This window comes from Mastomys coucha, unplaced genomic scaffold (assembly GCF_008632895.1).
Source record: "Mastomys coucha isolate ucsf_1 unplaced genomic scaffold, UCSF_Mcou_1 pScaffold4, whole genome shotgun sequence".
NCBI lineage: Eukaryota > Metazoa > Chordata > Mammalia > Rodentia > Muridae > Mastomys > Mastomys coucha.
In genome coordinates, this window is record NW_022196910.1 from 54,825,012 (window position 1) to 54,850,458 (window position 25,447).

At 53.1% G+C, this 25,447-nt stretch overlaps 1 protein-coding gene across 2 annotated transcripts in view; it reads right to left on the reverse strand.

The window, feature by feature from the left end:
• Lrp1 (LDL receptor related protein 1) overlaps nucleotides 1-25,447 on the reverse strand; it is an 86,103-nt gene that overhangs the window by 33,903 nt on the left and 26,753 nt on the right. The window contains exons 8-35 of one of the 2 annotated variants that reach the window (XM_031350233.1): nucleotides 25,125-25,347; nucleotides 23,905-24,094; nucleotides 23,132-23,275; nucleotides 21,754-21,990; nucleotides 20,421-20,601; nucleotides 19,471-19,693; nucleotides 18,123-18,324; nucleotides 17,767-17,892; nucleotides 14,287-14,427; nucleotides 13,946-14,071; nucleotides 13,463-13,579; nucleotides 13,018-13,098; nucleotides 12,326-12,376; nucleotides 11,331-11,498; nucleotides 8,262-8,444; nucleotides 7,722-7,922; nucleotides 6,557-6,802; nucleotides 6,201-6,398; nucleotides 4,960-5,164; nucleotides 4,646-4,810; nucleotides 3,941-4,185; nucleotides 3,634-3,765; nucleotides 2,935-3,162; nucleotides 2,595-2,769; nucleotides 2,416-2,510; nucleotides 2,105-2,254; nucleotides 1,429-1,569; nucleotides 954-1,088 (exon numbers count right to left, since the gene is read on the reverse strand). In XM_031350233.1, the coding sequence (XP_031206093.1) occupies nucleotides 954-1,088; nucleotides 1,429-1,569; nucleotides 2,105-2,254; nucleotides 2,416-2,510; nucleotides 2,595-2,769; nucleotides 2,935-3,162; nucleotides 3,634-3,765; nucleotides 3,941-4,185; nucleotides 4,646-4,810; nucleotides 4,960-5,164; nucleotides 6,201-6,398; nucleotides 6,557-6,802; nucleotides 7,722-7,922; nucleotides 8,262-8,444; nucleotides 11,331-11,498; nucleotides 12,326-12,376; nucleotides 13,018-13,098; nucleotides 13,463-13,579; nucleotides 13,946-14,071; nucleotides 14,287-14,427; nucleotides 17,767-17,892; nucleotides 18,123-18,324; nucleotides 19,471-19,693; nucleotides 20,421-20,601; nucleotides 21,754-21,990; nucleotides 23,132-23,275; nucleotides 23,905-24,094; nucleotides 25,125-25,347 (4,709 nt within the window). The remainder of the gene's footprint in view (nucleotides 1-953; nucleotides 1,089-1,428; nucleotides 1,570-2,104; nucleotides 2,255-2,415; nucleotides 2,511-2,594; nucleotides 2,770-2,934; nucleotides 3,163-3,633; nucleotides 3,766-3,940; nucleotides 4,186-4,645; nucleotides 4,811-4,959; nucleotides 5,165-6,200; nucleotides 6,399-6,556; nucleotides 6,803-7,721; nucleotides 7,923-8,261; nucleotides 8,445-11,330; nucleotides 11,499-12,325; nucleotides 12,377-13,017; nucleotides 13,099-13,462; nucleotides 13,580-13,945; nucleotides 14,072-14,286; nucleotides 14,428-17,766; nucleotides 17,893-18,122; nucleotides 18,325-19,470; nucleotides 19,694-20,420; nucleotides 20,602-21,753; nucleotides 21,991-23,131; nucleotides 23,276-23,904; nucleotides 24,095-25,124; nucleotides 25,348-25,447) is intronic. The other variant, XM_031350234.1, reaches the window with a different exon arrangement.

The following is a 25,447-nucleotide window of genomic DNA, read 5'->3' on the forward strand; positions in this document are numbered from 1 at the left end:
AGAAGAAGAAGAAGAAGAAGAAGAAGAAGAAGAAGAAGAAGAAGAAGAAAGAAGGAGAAGGAGAAGGAAGAAAAAGAAACAACAAGAGTCAAGTGCATCATTTGGGGAACCCTAGTCACTAAAAGTCTCCCAAAATATGCTCAGTGTACTCAGCGTTCTGAGGAGCCAAATAGCAAGAAAACCAAGTTTCCATGTTGCTCCACCCAGGGTTCCTTTCTGCAACACCTACCCACATCAAAGCAGGAGGTTTCTGGCAGAGCACTTTGGGGAAAAGTGCTGTCCAAGGGCAAGCTTGTAAACTAGCAAGTCCTTCTGAAGTGTCTCCGAGTCTCATCCCTTCCCTGCAAGCCAGCTGAGTAGCAGGCCTAGAGCCTGCCTCTTCACGCAGTCTCCCAACTGGTCTGACTGCCTCGGCTCCTCCCTCCCCTGTTCTGCAAGCTTTCTGCCCCCAGGTTAATCACCAATCACTTTCTAGCACTCCTGGCTGAGAACCCACAGGTCCCCACCCAGCTCACGGCCTTATCACAGTCTTCCCACACTACCCTTGACAGGGCTCAGCGGCCCTGGAACTTGACTGCTTCATTCCTTGCCTCTTATATAGCATGAGTGTCTGTCTCCAAGGAGCGCATATGTAGCTGGGACCTGAGTCAGGGCTCAGGGCATGTTAAGCACACTCTATTGTCAAATCCTTCCCACTCTATAAACCCAGAGCACAGCATAGGGCTCGCCTGCCTCTTCTGCCAAGCTGGCCTGCAGGTCCTGAACAGTCACTAGCACTTTGTGGCCTGCCTTTTATTATGCTGGCCCCATCTTCTGGCTCTCGAGCTGCTGTCCACTGTACCCAGAAGGGGGCACCAGATAAGCGCCTAACCCAGAAGCCTCCGGTAACGCTTGATGTAGCAACAGGGTAGAAGGGGTCAAGGTTGGGCAGAGAGGCAATGCTGGGAACTGACCCTCGCAGGCCTGCTGTCCGCTTCGGAGGCTGTAACCAGCTGTACACATACAGGATCGAGTTGTCTCTGACGTTGGCAGGCAGAGCTGAGAGCAATCTCCGTTGTTGACACTGCAGGGGTTGGTGCCCTCATGCTCTGGGGGAGGACAAGGGAGTGGACAGAAAGGGTGAGATGGCCTTTGTGGGGGACAGGCTTGGGCTGCTCAGAGAGGACAGTCACTGGATTCACCTTGGACCTGTCAAAGTCCCACCCAACCCAACTCTCAGGTCTTACCGTCTTCTTAGATCCCTGGACCTTCTGGCCAGACTGAGTCTACATTTCACATGAGTGGGGCTAAGCCCTCCCTCTGCCCCCTCACCCATCGTGAGCAGTTCTGGAGGTTGCTCACGGTCATGGCTATGCAGCCTTTCTGCCATCCCTCATCCCTGCCGCTGCAGACCCCCTCTGCACACCACACCCCACGCCCACTTCATACCTAGCTGGATGCTCTCGTCGTACACCTTCATGTGCATAACCAGCGTGGTGCTGTTCCGCAGGACCACAGCCCCAGAGCCGTCAGCCTTGTTGCACGTGCCCATCTTCTCTGACACCTGATCTGCCCACCACAGCTTGTCCCCTGGGGCAACAGGAGGGAATAGGGAATAAGACCCTGGGAAGGCTCCCTCCTCAGCCCCCCCTCTTTTTTTTTTTTTGTTTATTGAGACAGGGTTTCTCTGTGTAGCCCTGGCTGTCCTGGAACTCACTCTGTAGACCAGGCTGGCCTCGAACTCAGAAATCCACCTGCCTCTGCCTCCCAAGTGCTGGGATTAAAGGCGTGTGCCACCACCACTCGGCCTCTTGATATTTTTTAAATTAAGATTTATTTATTTTATGTGAGTACATTGTCACTGTCTTCAGACACATCAGAAGAGGGCATCAGATCCCATCACAGATGGTTGTGAGCCACCATGTGGTTGCTGGGATTGAACTCAGGTCCTCTGGAAGAGCAGTCAGTGCTCTTAACCACTGAGCCATCTCTCCAGCCCCCCTCCTCAGCCCTCTTGCAGAAGTTCTTAGGCTTGCGAGGTGAAAAGTGGCCCATAGGATATGCCCCACCACCCGTAAAGCTAGGCCCGCACTGATTCCATCCCTTCTCCCATCCCAACCCTCACCCATGATGGCCAGAGCAGTGGCCTTGCCCAGCTGGCTCCGCATGGCGTCAATGACCTCCAGTTCACTGCCATCCAGATTGCACCGGTTGATTGTGTGGTTCCCAGAGCTGATCCAGTAGAGTTTGCTCTCAGGGAAGTCAATGGCCAACCCTGAAAGAAGAGCAGTGTCAGAGCCATGGAGCCCTGGTCCTTGTGGCTCTGGGACAGGTGTGGTGAGAGTAGGAACCAAGCTGGGAGCTGGAAGAGGCACGAGGAGCATCTCCTAACAGGGGAGCTGGAAGCCTGAAGGAGCAACCAGGACAAGCGCATACCCACAGGGCCCTTCTGGCCACTGAAGAGCAGAGTGCGGTTGCTCCCATCCATGTTGGCCATGCTGATATTGTCCCCGTCGGTCCAGTAGAGCTTGCTGGGAAAAGAACCAAGAATTGGGTAAGGGTCCTCCTCTTCCCTCCTCACATGGGTGTGCCCCAGCTCTAGGCTGTAGACTGACCCACGAAGCGGGTGGACGACCAGGCCGTGGGGCTGCTCCAGGCCCTGCACCACTGCATTCTTGAAGGAGCCGTCTAGCCGGGCCACATTAATCTGCTTCTTGTTGGTGTCATAACTTGTCCAGAACAGATTTCGGGACACCCAGTCCACAGCCAGCCCATGGGCATTGGGCAAGTCTGGGGACACAAATAGGGAGTTGGTGGTTGGTATCTGCAGGGTATAGGCTGAGGAGAGTGGGGAGCGAGGGTCAAGAAACAGGCTAGAGATAAGGTCTGGAGAAAGAACAGCAGGACCACAAGGGGGACATGATTGGTGTGAGCCTTGGGGTGGAGGGCCAGAACCTGCAGAGACAACAGTCTCCACGCCAGTGCCGTTGATAAATGCCCGTTTGATGGCTTGAGTCCGCACATCAGACCAGTAAACTCTCTGCTCTCGGGCATCATAGTCCAGCACCGTGACGTTGTCGATGTCGGGCACCGTGAAGGAGATGATGTAATTGTAGTACGGCGCGTCCAAGTCCACGCCCCGGATCTCCATCTGACGTGCGTACAGCAGGAACTTCTTGAACTCTGTGGGACACAGGCAAGTCACTGAAGGCAGTCCCTTGCCTTCAGGTTTCTCACCTACCTGGGTTAGGTCCCTCCCCTGGGTGCCCCCTGCTTGCTATTGGCCTTCTGCTACAACAGTGGTCCTCAGCCGTCCTAAGGCTGTGACCCTTCCTTCCTCATGTTGTAACACCCAACCATAAAATTATTTTCGTTGCTACTCCATAACTGTAGTTTTGCTATGGTTATGAATAGTAAGATATCTGATATGCAATCCCTGTGAAAGGGCCATTTGACACCCCAAAGCGGTCAAGCCCCACAGGTTGAGAACTGTGAAGAGACCCTGTCAGGTCCTGGCACTTGTGGCTCCTTCCTCCGGCACTGGCTAGTTGTCAGAGCCCCGCTTCCAGTCATTCCTTTGCTTAACAGCAGGGACCTCCGACCTTGCTTTCAGCCTCAGTTTACCCGTAGCTGCTAGGGGAGGTGGCTTCCTACCGTAGCAGGTGGTGTTGTCTTTGTGAAGTTTCATGAGGTGGGGACAAGCACAGGAGATGGTCCGGTTGTAGTTGATGAGGCACAGGTGGGAACAGGGGCCCCGGCCCCCGTTGGCCTCACAAGGGTTTGGAGCTGGCCCGGAGAAAAGAAGCAAGAGCATTGTGGGAGTGCTGATCCCTCCCTGGCCCTTCTCACCCAGATCTCACCCCAACTCTCATCTCCCCCATACCCCAGTTATCCCAGCACCCTCCCCCCCACACCATCCAAGGGTTCCTCTTCAGTCGCCTGAAAGGCACAGGCCCCTTACCCATGGGCTGCCGAGACGGGTGATACACCTGCAGGTCGAAGGGCTGGGTGTTGGTCCTCTGTACCACAGTGACATTGTGGCCAGTCCACTTGTTGGCCTTAGCCAGTGTATTTGTTCGCCAGTCAGTCCAGTATACCTCTCCACCATACAGTGTCACAGCAAATGGGTGTGATAGGAACTCGTGTCCCCGAAGCACCTCCATGTGGCCAGAGCCGTCATACCGAGCTGAGTAGATGGCATCTGATCTAAGGGTGTAGTGGGGGGGACAGTGGGGATCTCAGCAAGGTACCCTGCCTAGGTGCCCACCTTCCCTCATCCTGCCCGGACTACAGAGAGAGCACTGCAAGGCTGCCCAGGTTAGGGGTGGGGGGTAATCCAATAGGTTGGGATCCTAGCCTTATGCCCCCCCCCCCAGGGGAATCTTCTAGATGTCCTTCCCAGGGTTACAGTTGGTGTTCAGAGCTCTGGTGTGAGTTAGGAAAAGGCTCCTTCTCTGTTCTGGGCAGGCAGAGCCCTCAGCAGAGGACACAGGGTGTGAATCCCTCAGCAGAGGACACAGGGTGTGAATAGAGTGGAAGGTGGATGGATGACTGCAGGTTACAACCCTGCTCCTCATCAGTCCTCCTGCCCCCTGCCCCCACCCTCCTCTTGGCTTCATCTTTGTTCACGCTAGCCCTGCTCCTCCCCTGACCGGGTGTTGCTGACCTAGCATCAATCCAGAGGATGCGCTTCTCCAGGTAGTCCACGGTGAGCCCGTTGGGCCAGCCCCCAGAGCCTGTCTCTCGGTGGATGGTTCGGCGTCCAGCCCCACTCATGGATGCGGCCTCAATTCGTGGTAGGCTGGCATCCCAGTCGGTCCAAAACAGAATCCTAGGTAGGTAGGTAGGGAGGGAGGAAGGAGGGCCAAAGTTAGGGTGGTCACACTACAGATAAACAAGCCGAGGGAGTCAACAGTACTGAGACAGGTGTCCCTAGCCAGGCTGAACACAGGGCCACAGAGGGGCAGGCAGAGTCCTCACCCATCCCGAGGGTCCAGTGCGATTGCCCTTGGGTGCTCAATGTCACCCGCCAGCAGAGTGGTTCGGAGGGTCCCATCTAGCTTGGCCACTTCAATCTGGTCCAGGTTGCTCTCCACCCAGTAGATGTTGCCTGCAATCCAGTCTACAGCCAGGCCCTCTGGAGTGGCCAAGCCATACTGAATCACCACTTCAAAGCTGGTCAGGGCTAAGAAGAGAAGATTGAGAGTGGTTAGAGACTGCTGGGCCAGGGCTTAGTAGAGGCGTGGATTTCAGGATCCCTCAATGATCCACCTTCACCTTGACACTTCTGCCCAGATTGCTGAAGGGCCCGGCTCACACTCTCCTCTCCCAGGCCTCTTTCCTGCTGGGAGGTAGGTGGGAAAGGGGGCTCCTGGAGGAGGGGGCGAGGGAGCCACTTAAAGTACATACTGTATGGCGAGGGGGGGTGGTAACCTGGGAAAGGAGGTCAGGGCAGATGGGAGCCTCTGAGAGCGTGTTTGGACACACTATAAGGACAAGGAGCGTGCTAGAAATTACCCACAGAATGTCCTGAAGACACCCTCTATGAAAATTTGACTGAGTGTCTTATTATTTTAGAAATTGTCATGCGACGACAGCTCAGTTTACTTAGCTATTCTCCTGGTCCTGAGTTCAATTCCCAGCAACCACATGGTGGCTCACAACCATCTGTAATGGGATCTGATGCCCTCTTCTGGTGTGTGTCTGAAGACAGCTGCAATGTACTTGTATAAATAATAAAAAAAAAAATAACATTAAAAAAATAAAACAAAACAAACTCCTTTATTAAAACATGTCTTTTTCTTGCCTCTTGTCAGGGACCCTCCCTGACACACAACTTAACTATCTGTCTTGATCATTGCTATGCCCAGTGCAATACTGAGCCTGCAATGGCTCTGGCTACCCCGACACAGAGGTAGTCCATCCTTTCACGGCATTTTCCTTCTAAGCCTGAAATTCCAAGACTGGGGAACCAGGCTTCAGGCCGTTCCAAAGAAAGAGTGATCATTTTGTTAATTATCAGACTAGCAGCAATGCTTACGATAATTATGGGGCATCAGGCTCTGAGACCCACAGTGAAATCTAACCCAATTAACAGGGGGGCGGGGGATTGGCAGCCTCAGCCCCAGCCCCGGGGCCACCTGAATCTAGGCCCATGACCCTGAGTGCCCAAGTGCCATCTGTGTACAATCCTGGCACTTCTCCCAGGCCCAAAGAGTCACCTCCATTGTCCAGCAGTTTCCCACGGTAGATCTTGTCCTCTACCACGTCGGTCCAGTAGAGGGCGCTCTGGCTGAGGTGAAAGTCCAGAGCAATGGTGTTGCGCAGGCCAGGCACTAAGACACTGTAGTCCCCCTTATGAAGGTCAATGCGCCTGATCTCGTGGCGGTTGGAGAATATGATGAACGGTTTGAAGGGATCTGGAGGGAGGCATGTGATCAGGTCGGTGAAGGGCTTACAGCCACTGTGCCACCCTGTCCTGGGATATACAGTGTCTCTAGCCCCGGCCTTCAGGGCCACTTAAAGGCCCAGCCCACTGTAGCTTAGGCACGTGACCAGGCCTGCTTGGCTGGCTCACCCAGACTGCGGCAGCTCTCTCCGTCTGGCTCCAAGACCCAGCCCTCGTAGCAGGAGCACTTCACGCTGAACTTGTTCTGGTCACACTTCTGGCTGCATTTGAGGTGCTTGGCACAGTAGCTCTGGATCTGGCAGGTGTGGTTGTCAGGGCCCAGCTCCATGCCCAGAGGGCAAGAGCACACAATGCCTTCGCCAGGGGCCACCGAGCAGTTGTGACTACAGCCACCATTATTCAGAGAGCATTGGTCTGGGGGACAGGAAGGGGAGAGGGTCCCAGGTCAGGATCTGGGAGGAGGCAATCCCCCTCTGGGGACTTCAAGGTTTTTTTTTATATCCCATTCCGAGCCCAGAAGCCCTAAGCACAGCCCCACTGAGCCTCTGCCTCCCTTCCCAGGTTCTCTTAGGATCAGGATTGAGACATAGAACCTGACACATAGGACCATCATCCTCCCTTCTCAGCCCTGTCTGCTCTCAATGCTCTTACACCCATGGTTGGGACCTGGGCACTTGGCCTCCTCTCTGGGAGGGTCAAGGTTAAGACTGTTTGTACACCTGACTCAGGTGTGACCCGGAGCAGGGTGCAGAGGGGGTGCCCTGACCTTCCTGACCTGCCCCACGGCAGCAGTTTCTGGGCCAGTCTCAGGCAGCCTTTCCCTTCGTTCCTCTTTCCCAGAAGTCAGATGTCTTGTTTACTCTGGTACAGCGCCATTGCTCAGATCTCCCCGACCCTCCTCACTCACTCTGCACATGCTGCTCGTTTCTGAGAAACCAATTAAATTCCTCTCCTCCAGAAGTTAGTTCAAGTCATGCCTCAACCCTGTGTCTCATCCCCAGCCTGGCCTCATTCTATTCAGTGGTCTGACTGAGGGTGTCTGTTCCAGGTCAGGAGTTTTAGCCGCCCGCTCCCTGCCATGCCTGGTTTATTTAAGGGCTCTGTGCCTCCTCTTCCTCAGCTGGAGGTGAGCAGTGGCTGTCTACCTGGGCCACTTTGTAGAGTAAATGCTACAGGAGTTGTAGCCTCATGGAGGGCCAAGGCAAGTCCTACATCAATGTTGGAGACACTGTTCTGCCTTCTCCTGCCTCGGATTATTTCCTACAGCCCTGCCCCGGACAAGACGCCCTTCCACACGCTGAGCAACCGACCCCAGGCCCTGCTGGGGCCTTACCGCAGAGCTCGCCCTCATCTGAGCCATCAGCGCAGTCATCCTTGCCGTCACACAGCTTGTCAGGAGGCAGGCAGACAGAGGTGTTGTTGGCACAGGGATGGGAAGGTGGCCTGCAGGCCAGGGCCTCACAGTTCTCCTCGTCAGAGTTATCTTCACAGTCACTGTCGCCATCACACACCCACGCCTTGCTGATGCACCGAGCTGAGGGACCAGGATGGGAACAGAATGAGGAACCAGGCCTAGGGAGTGGGCTCACTGTGCCCTGCCCAGATCCAGAGGGCCTGTCTAAGAGCATCTACACTGAAGTGCTTTGAAGCCCACTACGAACCTTGAAACCTTCTCTGTCAGACCTGCATAGCTAATGAAGAAATCTGCACCTATACTGCAGAAGGTGCTGGCGCTTAACTCTGGCCAGGGTTTGGGTTTCTGGGATCCTTCATACAGACTCTGGCTCTTTCTTGCCCTCTCTTCCACACAACACCAAGCTACTGTTACATTCTCCTCCTCCTACCCATGAGGCCCCACTCTGTCCCCTCTCACCTGAGTCCTTGCAGCCAAACTTGACATTTGGGTCACAAACGTGGGTCACACCCTCACAGCTCTTCTCATCGCTGGAGTCCATGCAGTCGGTGTCCCCATCGCAGCGCCACCGCAGGGGGATGCACAGGCCATCTAGCCGGCACTGGAACTCATCCGAGTGGCAGCCACCAGGAGGTCTTGTGGCTGGAGGACACGGGCAAGGGGGTGGTGCATCAGGAGGGAGAGGCACTCTGCCTCTCCCACTACCTCTGCTTAGCCTGGGTGCTTAGCCCTGGGCATCCTGTGAGCCTGCCGATAGCCAGAAACCACTAACTCATCGAAAGACTCAGATGTCTTATCTTCAAGGATCCCGGCGACCATCTTATCTAAGGCCCCTCCTCTAAGTTCCTGATGTTGCCTGGCTACGTATTCTCTCCGTGAAGACAGAACTCAAACGCATCAACCTAACATGGCTTTCTCATTTCCTGTACACTCACTGCGTGCCAGTGATGTTCTAAGCACTGTCCTGCCTGCTCAGACACAAAGACCAAGTTCTTCCTCCAACACAGCGTAGGGTCTCGTGGAGGGGGATGGACCTAGGCTATGACTGCAGGCAATGACACTCATTTAACAGTGCCAGACTGATGAAATGACACTTCAGACAAGATGGTCTCAGCTGGCCTCTGAGCAGAAATCGCCTCAGCGAGGATGTGAATTGAAGAGTGGGCCATGGGCTGGTGAGATGGCTCAGTGGTTAGGAGCACTAACTGCTTGTCCAAAGGTCCTGAGTTCAATTCCCAGCAACCACATGGTGGCTCACAACCATGTGCAATATGATCTGATGCCCGCTTCTGGTGTGCCTGAAAGCAACTACAGTGTACTCATATAAATAAACAAATCTTAAAAAAAAAAAAAAAAAAAGAGTGAGCCACTAAGATACGTGCAGTTGCACACCCAACAGAGGAACATCCCATGGGAAGCCTCCGAGATGGGCCAGCAGAGGCAGAGCTGGGAGGGAAGGGCAGGAGGCAGAGCATGGATCAGAGATGGGTGAAGGGCCCAGAGAGGGAAGGGGCAGGAGGCAGGGCATGGATCAGAGATGGGTGAAGGGCCCAGAGAGGGAAGGGGCAGGAGGCAGAGCATGGATCAGAGATGGGTGAAGGGCCCAGAGAGGGAAGGGGCAGGGCCAGAGCATGAATCAGAGATGGGTGAAGGGCCCAGAGGGCTCAGCACTTTTTCCACCTGATCCTGTAGGCCAGTAGCAGAGTGGAAATGCCCCTCGGAGTATGAGCACTGATGTTCAGGTAACTGGGGTGGCAGGGTGTGCCCATTCCTCCAGCCTGCTTGCCATGAGAGAGCACACTCTTCTCATGTCTCAACGCTCAGCACCTGCCTATAATCTGACTTCCTTCCTTCCCTGGGAGGCCTCAAGTTCAGCAGAAGGTAATTTCCTTCCAGGGTTGTCTTCCAAAGCTCCCTCAGTGCCTCCCAGGTCAAGCCTCTGCCGGACTGTCATTATGCTATTGGAAGCAGCTGCTTCTGGAGTAGCCCCATTCCCTGTCCCTGCCTGAGGCATCTTCTGTCTGACCAGCCTCCCTCTACCCCCACAGGAAGCCTCACACTCTCCTATTCAAGTAATCACCTGCAGGCCCACCTCCTCCTCAAGGTCCTGGGCCATGCCAGCTCAGAACCCCAGGTTAACTACCACTGTCTGCATGCCAGGCCCCACCCCTCCTGTCTCCACCTACTGCCTGCAGGAGGCAGCCAGGTCTACCTCCCCTTCCTAGACTCCCTAGCCGTTCTCTGAGGTGATCCTGAGGACTGAGCTTCCTGCGACCCTCTTGGTGCTGCCTCTCGGCTGGATGCATAGAGTGGTCCATGGCACTCATTACGATGCTGACTCTGAGGCAGGGACTCCTGGCTGGAGGTTCATGGGCCATGTAAGGCTTGCAGAAATATTTTCGACCCGTAGGTAAACTTTCAGTTGTCATGAGCTGAACTGCAATCCCTAAAAAGATGCTGAACTCCACATACTACTGTGTTTGGCAATAATGTCTCTGTAGATTGAAATCACTGGGGTAGGACCTAATTAACAGTACTAATGTTCCTATAAAAAGAAAAATATGGACCCAGGGACAGACACACTTAGGGAAGACGCCATGTGAAGATGAAGGCAGGGACTGGGCAGAGCATCCACAACAAAGGAAGGCCAAAGGTCTCTGAAGATGCAAGGATGTGTTTTCCTTCCCAGGCTGGGGAGGAGCCAGCCCTGAATTCAGGACAGTTTGCTTTTCTATTGCACATGCTGTGCCCTGTGCGGAGCATGCTTCTGTTGTTTACGTCCCTTGCTTGTGGTACTGTGCTACAAAATTTTAGCGAACTGATACGCCAGTGTCGGAATACAGTACATTTCACAGAAAAAAAAAATTGACATTTCTGACTTTTCTTAAAAGCCAGACCCATCTTATACCGGCCCTCTTTCACGGCAGTGATGAGGCAGAGCTAAGACACCAGCGCTTTCAGAGAGGACCTGTGCCCTCTGAGAGACTCAGCCTCTCCCAAGAGGCCCATGATCTGGGCACTGGGAGCCTCTCTCTGTCCTTGGTACTCTTTTTCCTTCCTTTTTGAGACAGGGCCTTACTCCCTGGGCCAGGCTGACCTACAGTCAGTGATCGATCCTCCTGCCTCAGCCTCCCCTGTGGTGGGACTCTGGGTGTGAGCCACCACACCTGACTCCCTGTCAATCCATGGCTCCCAGACACATCCCTGTGCCCTGATAACTGCTCTGTCAGTACTACTTGCCGAGAAAACTCAAGAGGCCCACAGAGATTAGGTAGCTTGCCCAAGGCCACACAGATAACAAGCAGCAGAGCTAGAGCTGCAACCTAAGGCCACCCAACTGCCAGGCCTTCAATCTTAGCAGTGTGTGGCAATGACTCGCCAGCAACCTCTCTCTCCCGTGGGACCGGAGCCTCCTCAAGGACAAGAGGTGAGCATCAGCAAGGTGACAAAGCCATCTCAGGATTCCTGGGTGGTGACAACAGTGGGGTGGGTAGCCGGATGGGCTGGATGCTAGTCCAGAACACTCACCCTGGTTGGTACAGTTGGCGTGTGTTTCATCGCTGTAGTCCCCACAATCGTTGTCCCCGTCACACGTCCAGTGCTCAGGGATGCATCTGCCGCTGTTGCACTTGAACTGGGTACTGGAGCAGGAGTGACTGCAGCCGGCTTCATCGCTGTTGTCCCCACAGTCATTGTCTTGGGGAGGGAAGAGGGGAAGAGCCGAGGACAGGGTCAGCAGAGCAGCCTTTCTGTGACCCCCAGCTTGGCCCGCTCTGCCTCCTCATTCCCACCCACAGCCCACCCCACCCCCACTGAGAAAATAACAAACAGAAAAGACACAGAAACTGCATAGATTGCAGCATGCACCATGACCCACAGGGTGGGGGAGGCAGTGGGTGGGCTCCAGGAGGCCCCTCCCTGAGTCTCAGAAAGATGGGGGTTGGGACATCCTTTGCAGCAGGATATGGGGACAGGGCTGCTTACTTTGCAGGGTGGGGGGGCTAGGAGAGATTCCTATGGTTTGAGAGAGGAGGGAGGTGGGATGAAGGTGAGACTGCTGGCTGGAAAGGCTTTTACCCAGCCACACATTGAGCTTGGATATAGCCAGACACTAGCACGGGGTGCTTGTCTGCAGTTGAGGGTAGGGGACTGTTCTGAAGTCGGTGTCTGGGTGAGCATCCTGCCTCCTAAACCCTGGGGTAGCCTCCTTCTGCACTCACTGACAGGACTCTCAAAGACTGAGGTTAGCTAGTGCACTCCAAGTGTAGTATGTTCCTGCCCACTTTTAACTGGCTTTGATTTTCTTCCCCCAGGTCTCGGCCTCCTCAGGGCCACCTCTGTCACCTCTCCTCTGACCCTCCTCCCGTGTCCTCTCCTGCTTCTTCCCTGCAACACCCACTCTCCTGCCTCTGCCTCTTTTGTCTGTGTGTCTGACAGCTCTGGGCCAGGGAGCCTAGGAGACTAGGGAGGCTAAGGCCATCTGGGGCTCTGGGGTGATGGTGCATGTGCCTCTATGCACTGACCGGCAGGCTCAGGACAGGTCTTTTCGTCAGAGCCGTCCCCACAATCCTTCTCTGAAACACAGAAACCGCCAGGGCAACCATTGGCACTTGAGACACGGCACGGAGGACGGAGACATGGTACTGACCCAACCCATCCTCACATATGAAGCAGGGCTGGAGCCCCTGGGGCAGCACATCATAATACAACACAACAGCACACCAGACAGGACAGAGTCAGAAATGGCACACACAACAATCACTTGCACGTGTGCTTGCACACACTGTGGCCCCTGTGGCTCAGGGCTGACATCACCTGGTCCGTGGCTGACCTCCCGGTGTGCTTCCAAGCCTGAAGCCCAGAGCCTGGCACATACAGTAAGGACCCCAAGAGGCAGAGGGTGTAGGGAGAAGAGGCTGGGCCCTGGGCTCCCTGCTTTGCTGCTCTGCCCTCACTTAACTTTCCTGCCAGAGGGTGGGCAGCCCTGCTCTGCTAAGGTAGGGGTGACACAACTGTAGGGCCCTCCTTCTGCCCACCTTGGTGCCCCATCGGATTTCTGGCTCCTTCCTGTTTCTCCTAGCTAATATCTCAGGGTTTCAGTGTACTGGAGAGAGCCCCAGCTTGAGTCTAAGATCTTGCCTGACTCCTCTGGGGCCTGCCCGTGGCTTCTGGCTTTCCTAGGAATTACGGTAAGAGAAGAGATGTAAGTTCTCACCATTGTCACACCGCCAATTGATGTTAATACATCTGCCATTGTTACAGGTAAACTGAGTCAGAGGGAAGCAGGTGGGGTAGGCTGTCAGAGAGAAAGACAAAGAACAGCTGAGTAGGGCCCTCAAAATCACACGTTCTCGTGTTGAGCAGCAGGTGGTGAAGGGGACCCTTCCATGAGCAGGAGACTTTAGCAAAGACAGATGGGGAAAGGGGCTCAGCCGTAACAGATCGTTCACCCCTGCTAGGCATCAACACAAGTCCCGAGCCCCCCACCCCCACCCCCAATCGCGATGTGATAGTGGGGCTATTATCCCCTGCTGCAGACAAAACTTATCAAAGCCACAGCGACCACTTACTCAAGCCTACCAGGTACGCGTGTTCTCCAGACCCAACCCATGTGCTGCCCCTCCCCTCCGCTGGCCAGGCTTTCCTGTGGTGTCCCTCACCACATGAGGCTGACTCATCAGACCGGTCCCCACAGTCATCATCCAGATCACAGGTCCAAGAGATAGGGATGCATCGGCCACTGGCACAGGAGAACTGGTTGGGTGGGCAGGTGCGGGCTGGGGGGGCAGGGCAGGTGCAAATGTTCATCAGCCGGCCCCTCTCCTCCCCCATCGTCCTCTGCGTGCCCCCACCCACCCGGTCTATTCTGTTTGAGATGTTATGCTCTAGTGTCCAGAATCACACTGGTGCCTGACTCCATCTCCCAAGGGATCTCTGGGAAAAGGTTCCATCGCGGTTTTTCCTCATCTCCATCTAAAGTTGCATCTGTTCCCCTGTATACCCAGCCCCGTTGGTCTGTCCATCCTGGCAGGGAACGGAAGACTCCCACCTCCTGCCCAGGGTCCCTTCCTCTCTACTCTGAATTCATGGGCTCCTCCATCTTCCCAGGCCTGGCTCCTGGACTACCGTGCCCGACTCCACACCTGAGCACGTGGCATTGGACTCGTCCTCGCTGTTGCCACAATCGTTATCCCCATCACAGAGCCAGCGGTTGGGGATACACCGGTTGTTCTCACATTTGAATCGGTCCGAGGGACAGGTGTGTTGATCTGGGGGTAGGGGGAGAGGTCAGGGGTCAATGAGAACGGACTCTGTTTACTCGGCTGTACATCCAGAGTCAGGTACCCTGAGCAGGTGCGCGCATCCAGAGTCCCGGTACCCTGAGCAGGCGCGCGCATCCAGAGTCCCGGTACCCTGAGCAGGCGCGCAATCAGAGTCTCGTTGCCCTGCCACCCAGCCACCTGGGGTGGGAACGGTGACTCACGGCACAGTGCCGGGGCCTCATCGCTGTTGTCCAGACAGTCGTTGTCTCCGTCACACTTCCAGCGCTCCTGGATGCAGCGGTTGTTGGCACAGGCAAACTCGCCCGGCTGGCACTGGGGTGGGGGCACGTAGGATGGGTTCGCTGTGGGCACCATGGGAGTGTGAGGGGGAAAGGTCAGACCCAGGCCATGGTACAAGCACTAAAACCCCTGAACTTCTCTTATGATTTACTGTTTTCTGATTGCTACAGAGTAATTTTCCCGTAATACATAATTATACATGAGCAGGTTATTTGGTTCAATATGGTAACTCTTTCTCAGGCAATGTAGTCTTCCTGGTCGGCCGGCAATGTCTGTATCTCCCTGTGATCTGAGAGTAAAATATTTCTTAGGAGATCCCTTTCCTACAGGTCACAGAGATGTGCTTGGTCCACTGCTGACTCTGAACGGCCCCTAGGTGTCATCTCAGGAACCCTCTGTCCTGGACTTCCTCTTTCACAAAGCCATCGACTCCACCTCGGGAGTAAACAGGGTCCTCAGATCTCTGCATGCTCCACTCTTCCCATCCCTAACGGAGGCACCTCCCATCACTGTCTGCCTTAGCCTCTAAGCAGACCTTTGTCTATGCCACTGGCCGCCTGGAGCCAGTTGTGGTATCTGCTGCTCTGAGCTTTGGGTTCCACGGGTGGCCAATGCTTTCTCCTCTACTCTGTGGACCACTGGGCTTCAATGTGGTATGTGTGCTCCTTGCTCCGCACAGCCGCTTCTTAGCTGTTCTTCCCTTCTTTTCTAGAAACTAGTGTTGACCTTCTCAAGCCGTTTCATCATGGCTAAAGATGCTCTGCTCCTGGTCCACTGTCACCTTCTCTACAACCATTCCTGGCACTGTTCTTCTTTTATTTGTTTGTTTGTTTATTTTTATGTATATGAATTCACTGTAGCTGTTTTCAGACACACCAGAAGAATGCATTGGATCCCATTGCAGATGGCTGTGAGCTACCATGTGGTTGCTGGGAACTGAACTCAGGACCTCTGGAAGAGCAGTCAGTGCTCTTAACTGCTGAACCACCTCTCTAGCCCTTGCCTCTATTCTTAATGATGTCAGTGTCCACAAAGACAGTTAGCTGTTCTATTGCCCTGGCCTTTCACATCTTCTGCTAATGTCCTCAGTTTCCACTGGCCCTCAGTGTTATTCTCAGCGGGACACTGATCTCTACTTAGTCTTTTTTCTTCCTTTTGTATTTGTGTTTTGAGAGCAGATTTCATTATATAGCCTTGACTGGCTTGGAACTCTGTGTAGACCACTGGAACTCACAAGATCCACACCCCTCTGCCCACTGAATGCTGAGATTAAAGGTATAGGCCACTATATCCAGCTACTGACACAGTTCTCTCCCAGAACTATGGGAGTGTAAATACATGATCAATATAAAAGGGTTAATAAATAAATGGGCTCTGGGGTCAGACTTTCGGGTTGGGATGCCTGTGCTAACTTGGACCTCGGTTTCATCCCTTGTAAATAAAAATGCAGCCGGGTGGTGGTGGCGCACGCCTTTAATCCCAGCACTTGGGAGGCAGAGGCAGGCAGAAGTTGAAGGCCAGCCAGGTCTACAGAGTGAGTTTCAAGACAGCCAGGGCTATACAGAGAAACCCTGTCTCAAAAATCAAAAATAAAAAATAAAAAAAAGAAGAAGAAGCTGTCCCCACAGGGACATGGTAGAGGGTAATAGGTATTACTACACAGGAATTTTGTTTTTGTTTTTTTGGTTTTTCGAGACAGGGTTTCTCTGTATAGCTCTGGCTGTCCTGGAACTCACTCTGTAGACCAGGCTGTCCTCGAACTCAGAAATCCACCTGCCTCTGCCTCCCAAGTGCTAGGATTAAAGGCGTGCGCCACCATGGGAAATTCTTAAATCAATACATAGTGTATGCTCAGTGAATGTTGACTGTAATTATAAAAAAACAAGAACAAAAACACAACAGACATCAGCAGAGAAATGGCTGAGTCAGCAACATTTGCTAAATGGTACAGTTTGGCCACTAAAAACACTGCTTATATATTCACAGTACATTGCTAAGCGATGGAAACAGGGACCGGAAAAGCGTGCCTGCAGCCTGCCCTGTTATATAGACATAAATGTACAGAGACATGTCGTGGAGGATTCCCCCTGAAATGGCATTGTGGGCTGGTAGGATTGGGGGTGTTTTCTGCATTCTTGGTATTTTTCTACACCATACGTTTATTCATTTTTACAATGAGTACCTACTTTTATTTTAGCCTTAATTGGCTGTCTGATGGTGGGAATTGGAGCTAAAGCCTTAGCTGAAGGCCAACATTTCTGGAACCCTTCTTATGTTTAGGAGATCAAGGCTGTTTAAATCATGATTTTAGGGGCAGGAGAGATGGATCGGCAGTAAGGCACACTGGCTGCATTTCCAGAGGACCCAGGTTCTATCCCCAGAACTCACATGGTGGCTCATGACCTCTGTAACTTTAGTTCCAGGGAATCTAGTGCCCCCCTTTGGCCACTATGGGTACTGCATGCACACAGAGCACAGACATACATGCAGGCAAAATACCCACACACAAAATAAAAACTAATAAATAAAATCATGAACATAAGGAGTCGAGGGTGTAGCCTGTTGGTAGTGTGATTATGTGGTGTATATGAGACGTTGGGTTGATCCTTAGTACTTTAAAATAAATAGTAAGGATAACACAGAGAATACTGTAGTGGATAAGAGCTGAAAGAGGCAGGAGATTTGTGTACACACCAGGGGAGGGCTATGAACAGAACTACCCATCTAGGGAAGAGCACTCCTTGTGTGACTTACCACAACATCATACTCATGTTCACTGATTGGATCAAGGCTTTTAATTTTGTTTGGTTTTGAGCTAGAATATCCATGTTGGCCTGGAACTTGTAATCTCCCTGCTTCAGCCTCCCTAGTGTGGGGACTCTAGGCATGTATACTTTACCTGGCTAATTTACAGAATTTTTCTGGTTTTAATTTTAATTTTTTTTTTTTTTAAAGACAGGGTCTCACTCTGCAGCCCTAGTTGACCTGGAACTCGCCAGGCAGACCATTCTGGCCTTATACTCATGGATATTCACCTGCTTCTGCCTCCTGAGTGCTGAGGTTAAGGAGTAGTTCCACCATCCCTAGCCTATAGTGTCCTGAAATATTGTTATTTTACTCTAATGATGGTTAAAGCTAAAATTAGTTAAGAATAGTTCCTCTTTTGCTGTCTCATTCTTCGTTCACTTGCCCCATCTTCATGCCCTCAGAACTACTCCACCCACAATCCTCCTTTGGCCCCGGAGCCTTCCCTGAACCCCATCCCTTGCTTCCTGTCAGCATCTCAGGGCCCCCTCTTTGCTTCCTTAATCTCGACTGGGTACAGAGAGAACTCCCCTGCCCTTTGCCATTCTCCTGCTGGAGCTACCTTCCCACCTTTGCACAAGCCAAGCCCCTCATACCCAAGCAGGTGACACCGTCGGCGTCCAGCACCTGGTCCTCAGCGCAGGCACACTGGCGGCTCCCGGGGGTGGCGAGGCACAAGCTGCTGCAGCCTCCGTTATTTACCCGGCATTTGTTGGTACCCACTACAGGAGAGGGCGGGGAAAAGGATGGGGTGGCAGATTCAGGAAAGGAAGCTCACCAAGTGAGGAGACCAAAGAGGAAGTAGGGAGAGGAAGGTCACATTGTATGAAAGGGAACACACAGACGTGGGAATAGAAGTGAATGGGGGAACAGAGGCTTCTGGGAAATCTTCGATATTAAAGCCCGGGGTCCTATCCTACCCACCCACCGTCCCCAGCCTACAAAGGAGCACCTTGCTGCTGCTGCGCGTCATACATTCGGATCTCAAAGATAGGAGGTCGCTCGCTGCGCAGAAGGGTCACGGTGGGTGGTGCGCCTGCCACGCCACGTTCCAAGCGGTAGACGCTGCCGCTCCGGTACTCAGTCCAAAAGAGGTAGTTGCCATGGTGACACAGGCCAAAGGCATGATTCAGTTCAGGACCCTCGTATACAATCTAGGAACGGAGGAGATGTTTCTGAGGAGAGGAGGACAAATAGGGATGCCCAAGGGACTACTAGGGGCCCTGGTGGTTCTGACTCCAACAGGTAACCCAGAAAGGACACTGTCCATACGGACCTCTCATACGGCTGTTCAGTATGAATGTCATTTATGTCTCACATACACACACACACACACACACACACACACGAGCACACACATATACACACGCACATGCACACCAACATTCAGCCATTTATTTTGCTACCTAAGTAACATTTCCTGGGATCTATTAAGGGCTGAGGCGTGACGGGTACTCTGAGCACCATTGTCTCATGGAGGGCATATGTAGGTAATCTGCAGGAAGAGGGACCTGAGACAACGTTCAAGAGAAAGGGAACAAAGCAGAACTAGGGGGATTCACAGGAAGAAGCTCGGGGAGCAGAGGCCTAAGATGTTCTGGAATAACAACCCGCCTAGTGTAGCTTGTTCAAAGAATGTTGAGTTGTGAGGAGTAGGAGACACAAGATGGGAGAGGTGCCAAGAGCTGTATTGTGAAGGGCCTGACACACCAAGATACTTTGGTCCATACACCTGAAGGCAAACACAACTCATGAACCAATGGAGTGAACGAACACGCATATATGCTATCCCTTGGCACCTTACATGCTGCTGCGAGACTATACTGCAGTGTGTTGTATGTATGTATGTGCACACACACAGAAGTGCACACATAGGTATGCTTGTGGGCAGCCGGATGGAGACAGATATCCTCAAACAAGACAACATACACAACATGCAAACACACATTCATAGAGTAGTCATGTGTAAACCTGTAAGAAGCGCAAAGCCACTGGGCGGTGGTGGTGCACGCCTTTAGTCCCAGCCCTTGGGAGGCAGAGGCAGGCAGATCTCTGAGTTCGAGGCCAGCCTGGTCTACAGAGTGAGTTCCAGGACAGCCAGGGCTACACAGAGAAACCCTGTCTCGAAAAGAAGAAGAAGAAGAAGAAGAAGAAGAAGAAGAAGAAGAAGAAGAAGAAGAAGAAGAAGAAGAAGAAGAAGAAGAAGAAGAAGAAGAAGCACAAAGCCCTACACACACAGACACATACAACCTCATGGAGTTTCCATAGAAACAGGGCTAAACAATTTAAACAATGCACACCTTCCGGTCTGTGCCATTGAGCAGTATGGTCTCAATTCGGTCATAGAAGGCATCCACCCAGTAGAGGCGCCCAGCTGGGATATCCAGGCTTAGCCCATTGGGCCAAAGCACTGTCTTAGAGGTGACAAAGATATCTCGGTGTGAGCCGTCCATCCAAGCCCTCTCGAGCCGCCCTCGCCGGCTGTCCTTGGGGTCTTCCTCCCAGTCTGTCCAGTACATCCACCTGTGGGCAGTGACTGGTCAGCACCATATATGGTCACCCTTGCCACAACAGCTTCTGCTGTGATTCCAGTCATTAGGTGGTATCTAGAGCTCTCTCTGGTCCCACATCACATCGACTCAGGCCACCATACAAGAAACACCCGAGGAACAGCTACTGTAAGCAGGGCATGCTTCTAGCATCCCAGGATGCAGCAGAGAACAAGGTTCCCCACCCCTTAGGAGCTCACATCCCAAGAGAAACAAGTTGTTCAAGAAGGTCGTGTTAGAGTGATAAAATCAGGAGGAAAATTAAAAGTGACGGGTGGAGAGAATCCAGGCAGCAAGTTGGGGTGAAATGGGGGGGGGGAGGGTGGAGGGACTTCTTTGAGACCCGACACTGACAAGAAACCAAATGTGAGGTATCTGGGAGTTCCAGACAGCAAAGGATGGGACAGGAAGTGGTGGGTGAGGGAAGGCAGTCAGGTGCAGTTGTTGGCAAGCAAGCCCTGCGCAGACCCAAAGGCTAGGGCGGCTCAGAGCCAAGGGGAACCAGGAGAGCGTTCTCTAGGGAGCGGCAGAAGCAGACTTCCGGTTGTATATCAGGGTTTTGTTCTCCCCGCTCAAGCTCAAGACAGACAGACGGAGGGACACATGCTCTCTTTTCAGGCTCCCATTCCTGCTCCATAGCCAGCCTGCCTCAGCCACGCCCCTGGCTTTGCTGCTTCCCTTCCCAGTCCGGCCAGGCTCACCCGTTGAGTGGGTCCACTACAATGGCCCTGGGGTGTGTCATCTTGCCCTCAATCAGAGTCTTTCGAGTTTGAGCAGCTTTCTCCAGCCTGGCCACACTAATGGTTTTCTTGGGGCCATCATCAGTCCAGTAAAGATTGTCTCCCATCCAGTCCACGGCTACGCCCTCCACGTTGTGGATGCCTGTGAGGGTGTAGAGATCGCGTGGGGGTGACCCTTGAAGGACCCATGAAATCAGGGAGAAATGATGGCCAGGCAGGGGGAGCTAGAGACGTGTGGTGCCCTGAATGGTGGGCAGATGGGGCGCGGGGAGGGAGGTTCAGGAGGGGGATTGGGAGTGGAGAAGACCCTTTCAGATGCCACATCTACACTGCATCTATATTTTGAAAACAGCATGGGGCAGCCAGGAAACTATGTGACTGAGGGGAGCTCTCAGATGAGGGCATGTCTGGGCCTGTGCTTAGGTGGACAGCCGGGGTGATAGGCAGTGGCTCCTTGCTTGAGTATGATGCCACCATCCTGGGCCTAAAAAACCTGAGCTCACAAAATGAATAAATTAGGAAGTGAATTTTCCCTTAGCCAAAGGCTTTATCTCAAGTGTCCCTTAAATAGCAGTTCCCTGTACAGGGATCCCCCAGTGTCTTCCTGACCAGGAGTCACTCTTGATTTCCACACAGTCTTATGATTGCTGACTGCTGAGGTTCTCTGAGCTGCACAGAGGGTGGGGAACAGGCCAGACTGACTTGTGGAGAAACCAGATCTCCGGGCCCCAAAAACCAGATCTGAGGTAAAACACACACAGCTCAGAAGCCCTCATGGGGCTGGCTCCACAGCACAGTGGCCCTGGCAAAGGAGGTCAGAGGGCGAGGCAGACAGTGTTCTCGGGACACATGAAGGTGCAGGTTTCCGTGGCCATGAGATCTAGCTGCACACACTATGAGCATTTACACTTGTGGATGGGCCCTGTCTGATGTGCCAGGCCCAGCTCTGATTCACGGCCTGTGGCCTCTCCTGGCTGTATGCTGCACACAGCTCCAGGGCTCTGAGCCAATGGCAGCAAGACCCTGAGTTTTCCCAAGGGCTGGCAAAGGCAGCTCACACTGCCTAACACATCTATCCATCCTCCTGATTCTTTTTGGCTCAGCCAAGAAGGGGGTCACACAGGGGTCAACCTGTCTATCCCCCTCATCTCCATGCCAACCAGCCCAGCCAGCTAGTCAGCAGAGGACTCTTCCTACTGTGAGGGAGCAATCTAAGCCTCTGATGTCTTCCTGTTCCAGGCGCCACATCCCTCAGGAGCGCTTCCCACACACCTCCCACTTCTGACACCCTTACCATCCTTCAGGATAGTCTCTCTCTCTGTGCCATCAATTTTCTGGCGGCCAATGAGGTAGCTGGTGGTGTCAGCAAAATAGATGAAGCCAGTCTCAGCGTGGAAGTCCAGAGCCCGTGGATTCATAAGGTTCTCGATGGGGATCATGTGCTCATCTGGGACCTTGGCCCCCATGTCCATGCCTCTGATGATGCCCGGCCGGCCTTTGCCATACACGAGGAACAGCTCATGTTCAGGTTCTAGGGCAGGTACAAAGGGTACAAAGTTATACAGATACACGTGCTTGAGTGCGCGTACACACACACACACACACACACACATATGCACTCACGCACGTACACACACAGACATGACACACGATGCACATACATGTATGCACACATTCACATGCACACATGGTCACCACCCAACTTGAAATCTGGGTCTGAGGTGCTGCAGTGCTTTGACTGGGCTGGGTCAGGAGACGTGGAGCAGACAGGGCTCTGAGTTACTCCCAGAAAACACAAGATAGCATGCTCCACTCTAGTCCTGGGGCCACTGTGGGATGGGGATTTGACATGAGCAGCTTTGGATGGGAAATCGGAGGGGGGAGGCTTGTTTTCACTTTATCGCCCACTATTCAGGAACGAAATTCGGGGCCCAAAAGGAGTGCTCTCAGAATACGTTGGTATCTGGTCACTCTACCACTTCTGCCACCATCTTAGCCTAAACCACATCACTCTGCCCCACGCCGTGGACAGACTCCTGGCTTCTTTTCTCCTGCCCAGCACAGCATAAGCTTATGCAGGATGAACCCAATCACTCCATTTCTTTCCACAGCGACCATAAGCTCCTCATCCCAATCAGAAATTCCCTTCATCTCCCTTCAGTGACACCACTCTGCCTCTCTTCTCGGTGCACCACACCCTACACTGGCCTCAGGGCCTTTGAACCGTAAATTCACACCTCCATAAATGATCTCCCAGCAGTCACGCGGCTGACCATCTTACTTCATCAGCAGAGAGCTTGGCTTAGATATCACACTCTCAGACTGTCGTGACAGCTCCTCTGCCCCCCTCCCCCCCCACACCCTTCACTGCCTGAACAATGTAAAACACCCAGTGTGTGTTTGCTACATACTTGTAGAATGAAAGAACATGTACTAGGAAAGATCACTGCATTGGATGTGGGTCCCTTATGTCTCGGCTCTAGGCAGAGTCATTGGGATGTAGGGGAATGTCTGCGGACCCACCCCTACCCCCAGCAGGACCCACCTCTACCCCTCAGCAGGACCCACCTCTACCCCTCAGCAGGACCCACCCCACCCCCAGCAGGACCCACCTCTACCCCTCAGCAGGACCCACACCACCCCCAGCAGGCCCAACTCTTCCTAATACTCACTCTTACAGGACTTCCCGTCACTTCCCAGGCTGAAGCCAGACCGGCACCTGCAGGTCCTTGCCTTGTGGCTGTTGGCCAGCAGGCAGATGTCAGAGCAGCCACCTGGCTTCCCGTACTGGTCATTCTCACAGGCATGACTGCGCACTGGGGGCAGAGGACAGAGCTGTCAGGTCATCAAGGTGTGTGTGTGGTTTTTGTCCTTGTCCCATTTTAGAATTTTGAAGCCACAGAACTAGTATCCACTGCCTTGCCACAACTCAGGCATAAGGGAACTTGAGTGGTGGAAAGGCAAGGATATCTATGGCGAGGAGAAGCCAGAGTTGGTAGCTTGGAGAAGGTGCTTAGAAGCACTCTCGATCTGAAAGAGATCTGCAGGGCTGTGAGATGGCTCAGTGATTAAAAGCACTGACTGCTCTTCCAAAGGTCCTGAGTTCAATTCCCAGGACCACATGGTGGCTCACAACCATCCATAATGAGATCTGATGGCTTCTTCTGGTGTGTCTGAAGACAGCTACAGTGTACTTACATATAACAATAAATAAATCAATCTTTGGGCTGGAGCAAGCGGGGCTGGAGCGAACAGGGATGGAGTGAGCAGAGGTCCTGAGTTCAATTCATGGCTCACAACCATCTGTACAGCTACAATGTACTCATATACATAAAATAAATAAGTAAATTTAAGAAGAGAAGAAGAAGACGATGACCTGTGATCCTGAGCCGACAGTGCTGTTAGGGTGAAGCCAACTTTGGGGGGTGCTGTGTTGACTGCTTACCTCGGGGCTGGCGTCGCTGGTGATAGACATGCAGGGCGCCACCCTTGTCCACACGGGTGACAACCTGGTACTCAGTACTGTTGAACCGATTCACTCGGATCACACTCGTCTTCTGCTGTGTGTTGGCGTTGTCTGAGTTGGTGGCGTAGAGATAGTTCTCAAACACAGTGAGGCCGTAGAGATGCTCAATCTGAGACGGCAGGCGGCATCGCTCAACAAGGCGAAACGACAACAATGCTCCCTTCACCCCCACAGGCCCGCGACTGCCACCCGGACTCCATCATCTACGCCCAATCTTTCCCCGCTAGTTTTGTTTAACCTCTTGTCTCCTGTGTTCTGGAAATTTTTGTTTGTCCATCTCCTATTCATCCTTCACAAAGTAATCTTTACAGAACTGGAGTTTTCGAAGAGATGATATTCCCTTCTATATTCTGCCTCTGTGGTGACATGGCTATACGGCACCGGATGTGCCTATCACTGGGCCATCCTACCATTGAGGATAGGAATTGTCCCTCGCAGAATTCTGCTCCCTGCAGCTGCTTTGATAATTTGCAGATGACTTACACTCGGGCCCTAACCTCCCTGCCCAGAGAACGCTCAGCTTAACTGAAGCTTTTCGAGGACTGAGAGCCCACTTGTGTCCCAAGGAAGCCTACAGGGGCCAGCTGCTTCCACTTGCCCAAGATAAGGGGTCTGCTGTGAGACTTTCAAGGTTAGGACCGGAAGAGTTCCACGCAAAGCCCCGGGCACGGCTGCACAAGCAAGCTAGCTACTCGGAGTGGATACTCCAGGATGAGCAGCAGGACCCCCTGGCTGGGTTGGAGTGTTGTTCCCAGTTGTGTAAACCTCTGGCAAATTACCAAACATCTTTGAACCCCCCTTTTGTCAACTGCCCGCTCATCTCCCAGAGGTTATTTTAAGCCTCAAATAATAAAAAGGAAGTAGAAAAATGCATCTTTAAATGACTGCTCCCATCAGAATGGGAAGCCATATCCCTCCTGTCTAACACATTCCTGCTGGCTCCACCAGAAGACACGGGCTGCTTGACTCCACTCTTGCCACACTTGCTGGGAGCCCTAGAGATCAATTCCCCAAAGGTCTCCCCCACCTCAGACAAAGCCTCCCTCACCAGGATGCCCCCACCTCAGACAGAGCCTCCCTCACCAGGATGCCCCCACCTCAGACAGAGCCCCCCCCACCTCAGACAGAGCCTCCCTCACCAGGATGCCTTGGATGATCGTTTGGCGACCCTTTCCTTCATAGTCTACCACCTCGATGTAGTCTAGGTAGGCGTCTGCCCAGTAGACGAGGCGGCTGACCAGATCCAGGGTGATGCCATGTGGAAATACAATCTTGCTATCCACCAGCTTGGTGCGATTCTGTCCGTCCATGTCACAGCGCTCCACCTTTGGGATCTGCCCGTAGTCAGTGAAGAACACCTTCCTGTAGGTGCACACATGATAAATGGGGCGCAGGCACTGGGACTCCCACTTCCCGCTGTAGCTTCTACCTCCTCTTTCGAGAATCAGAATGCCAGCCCACC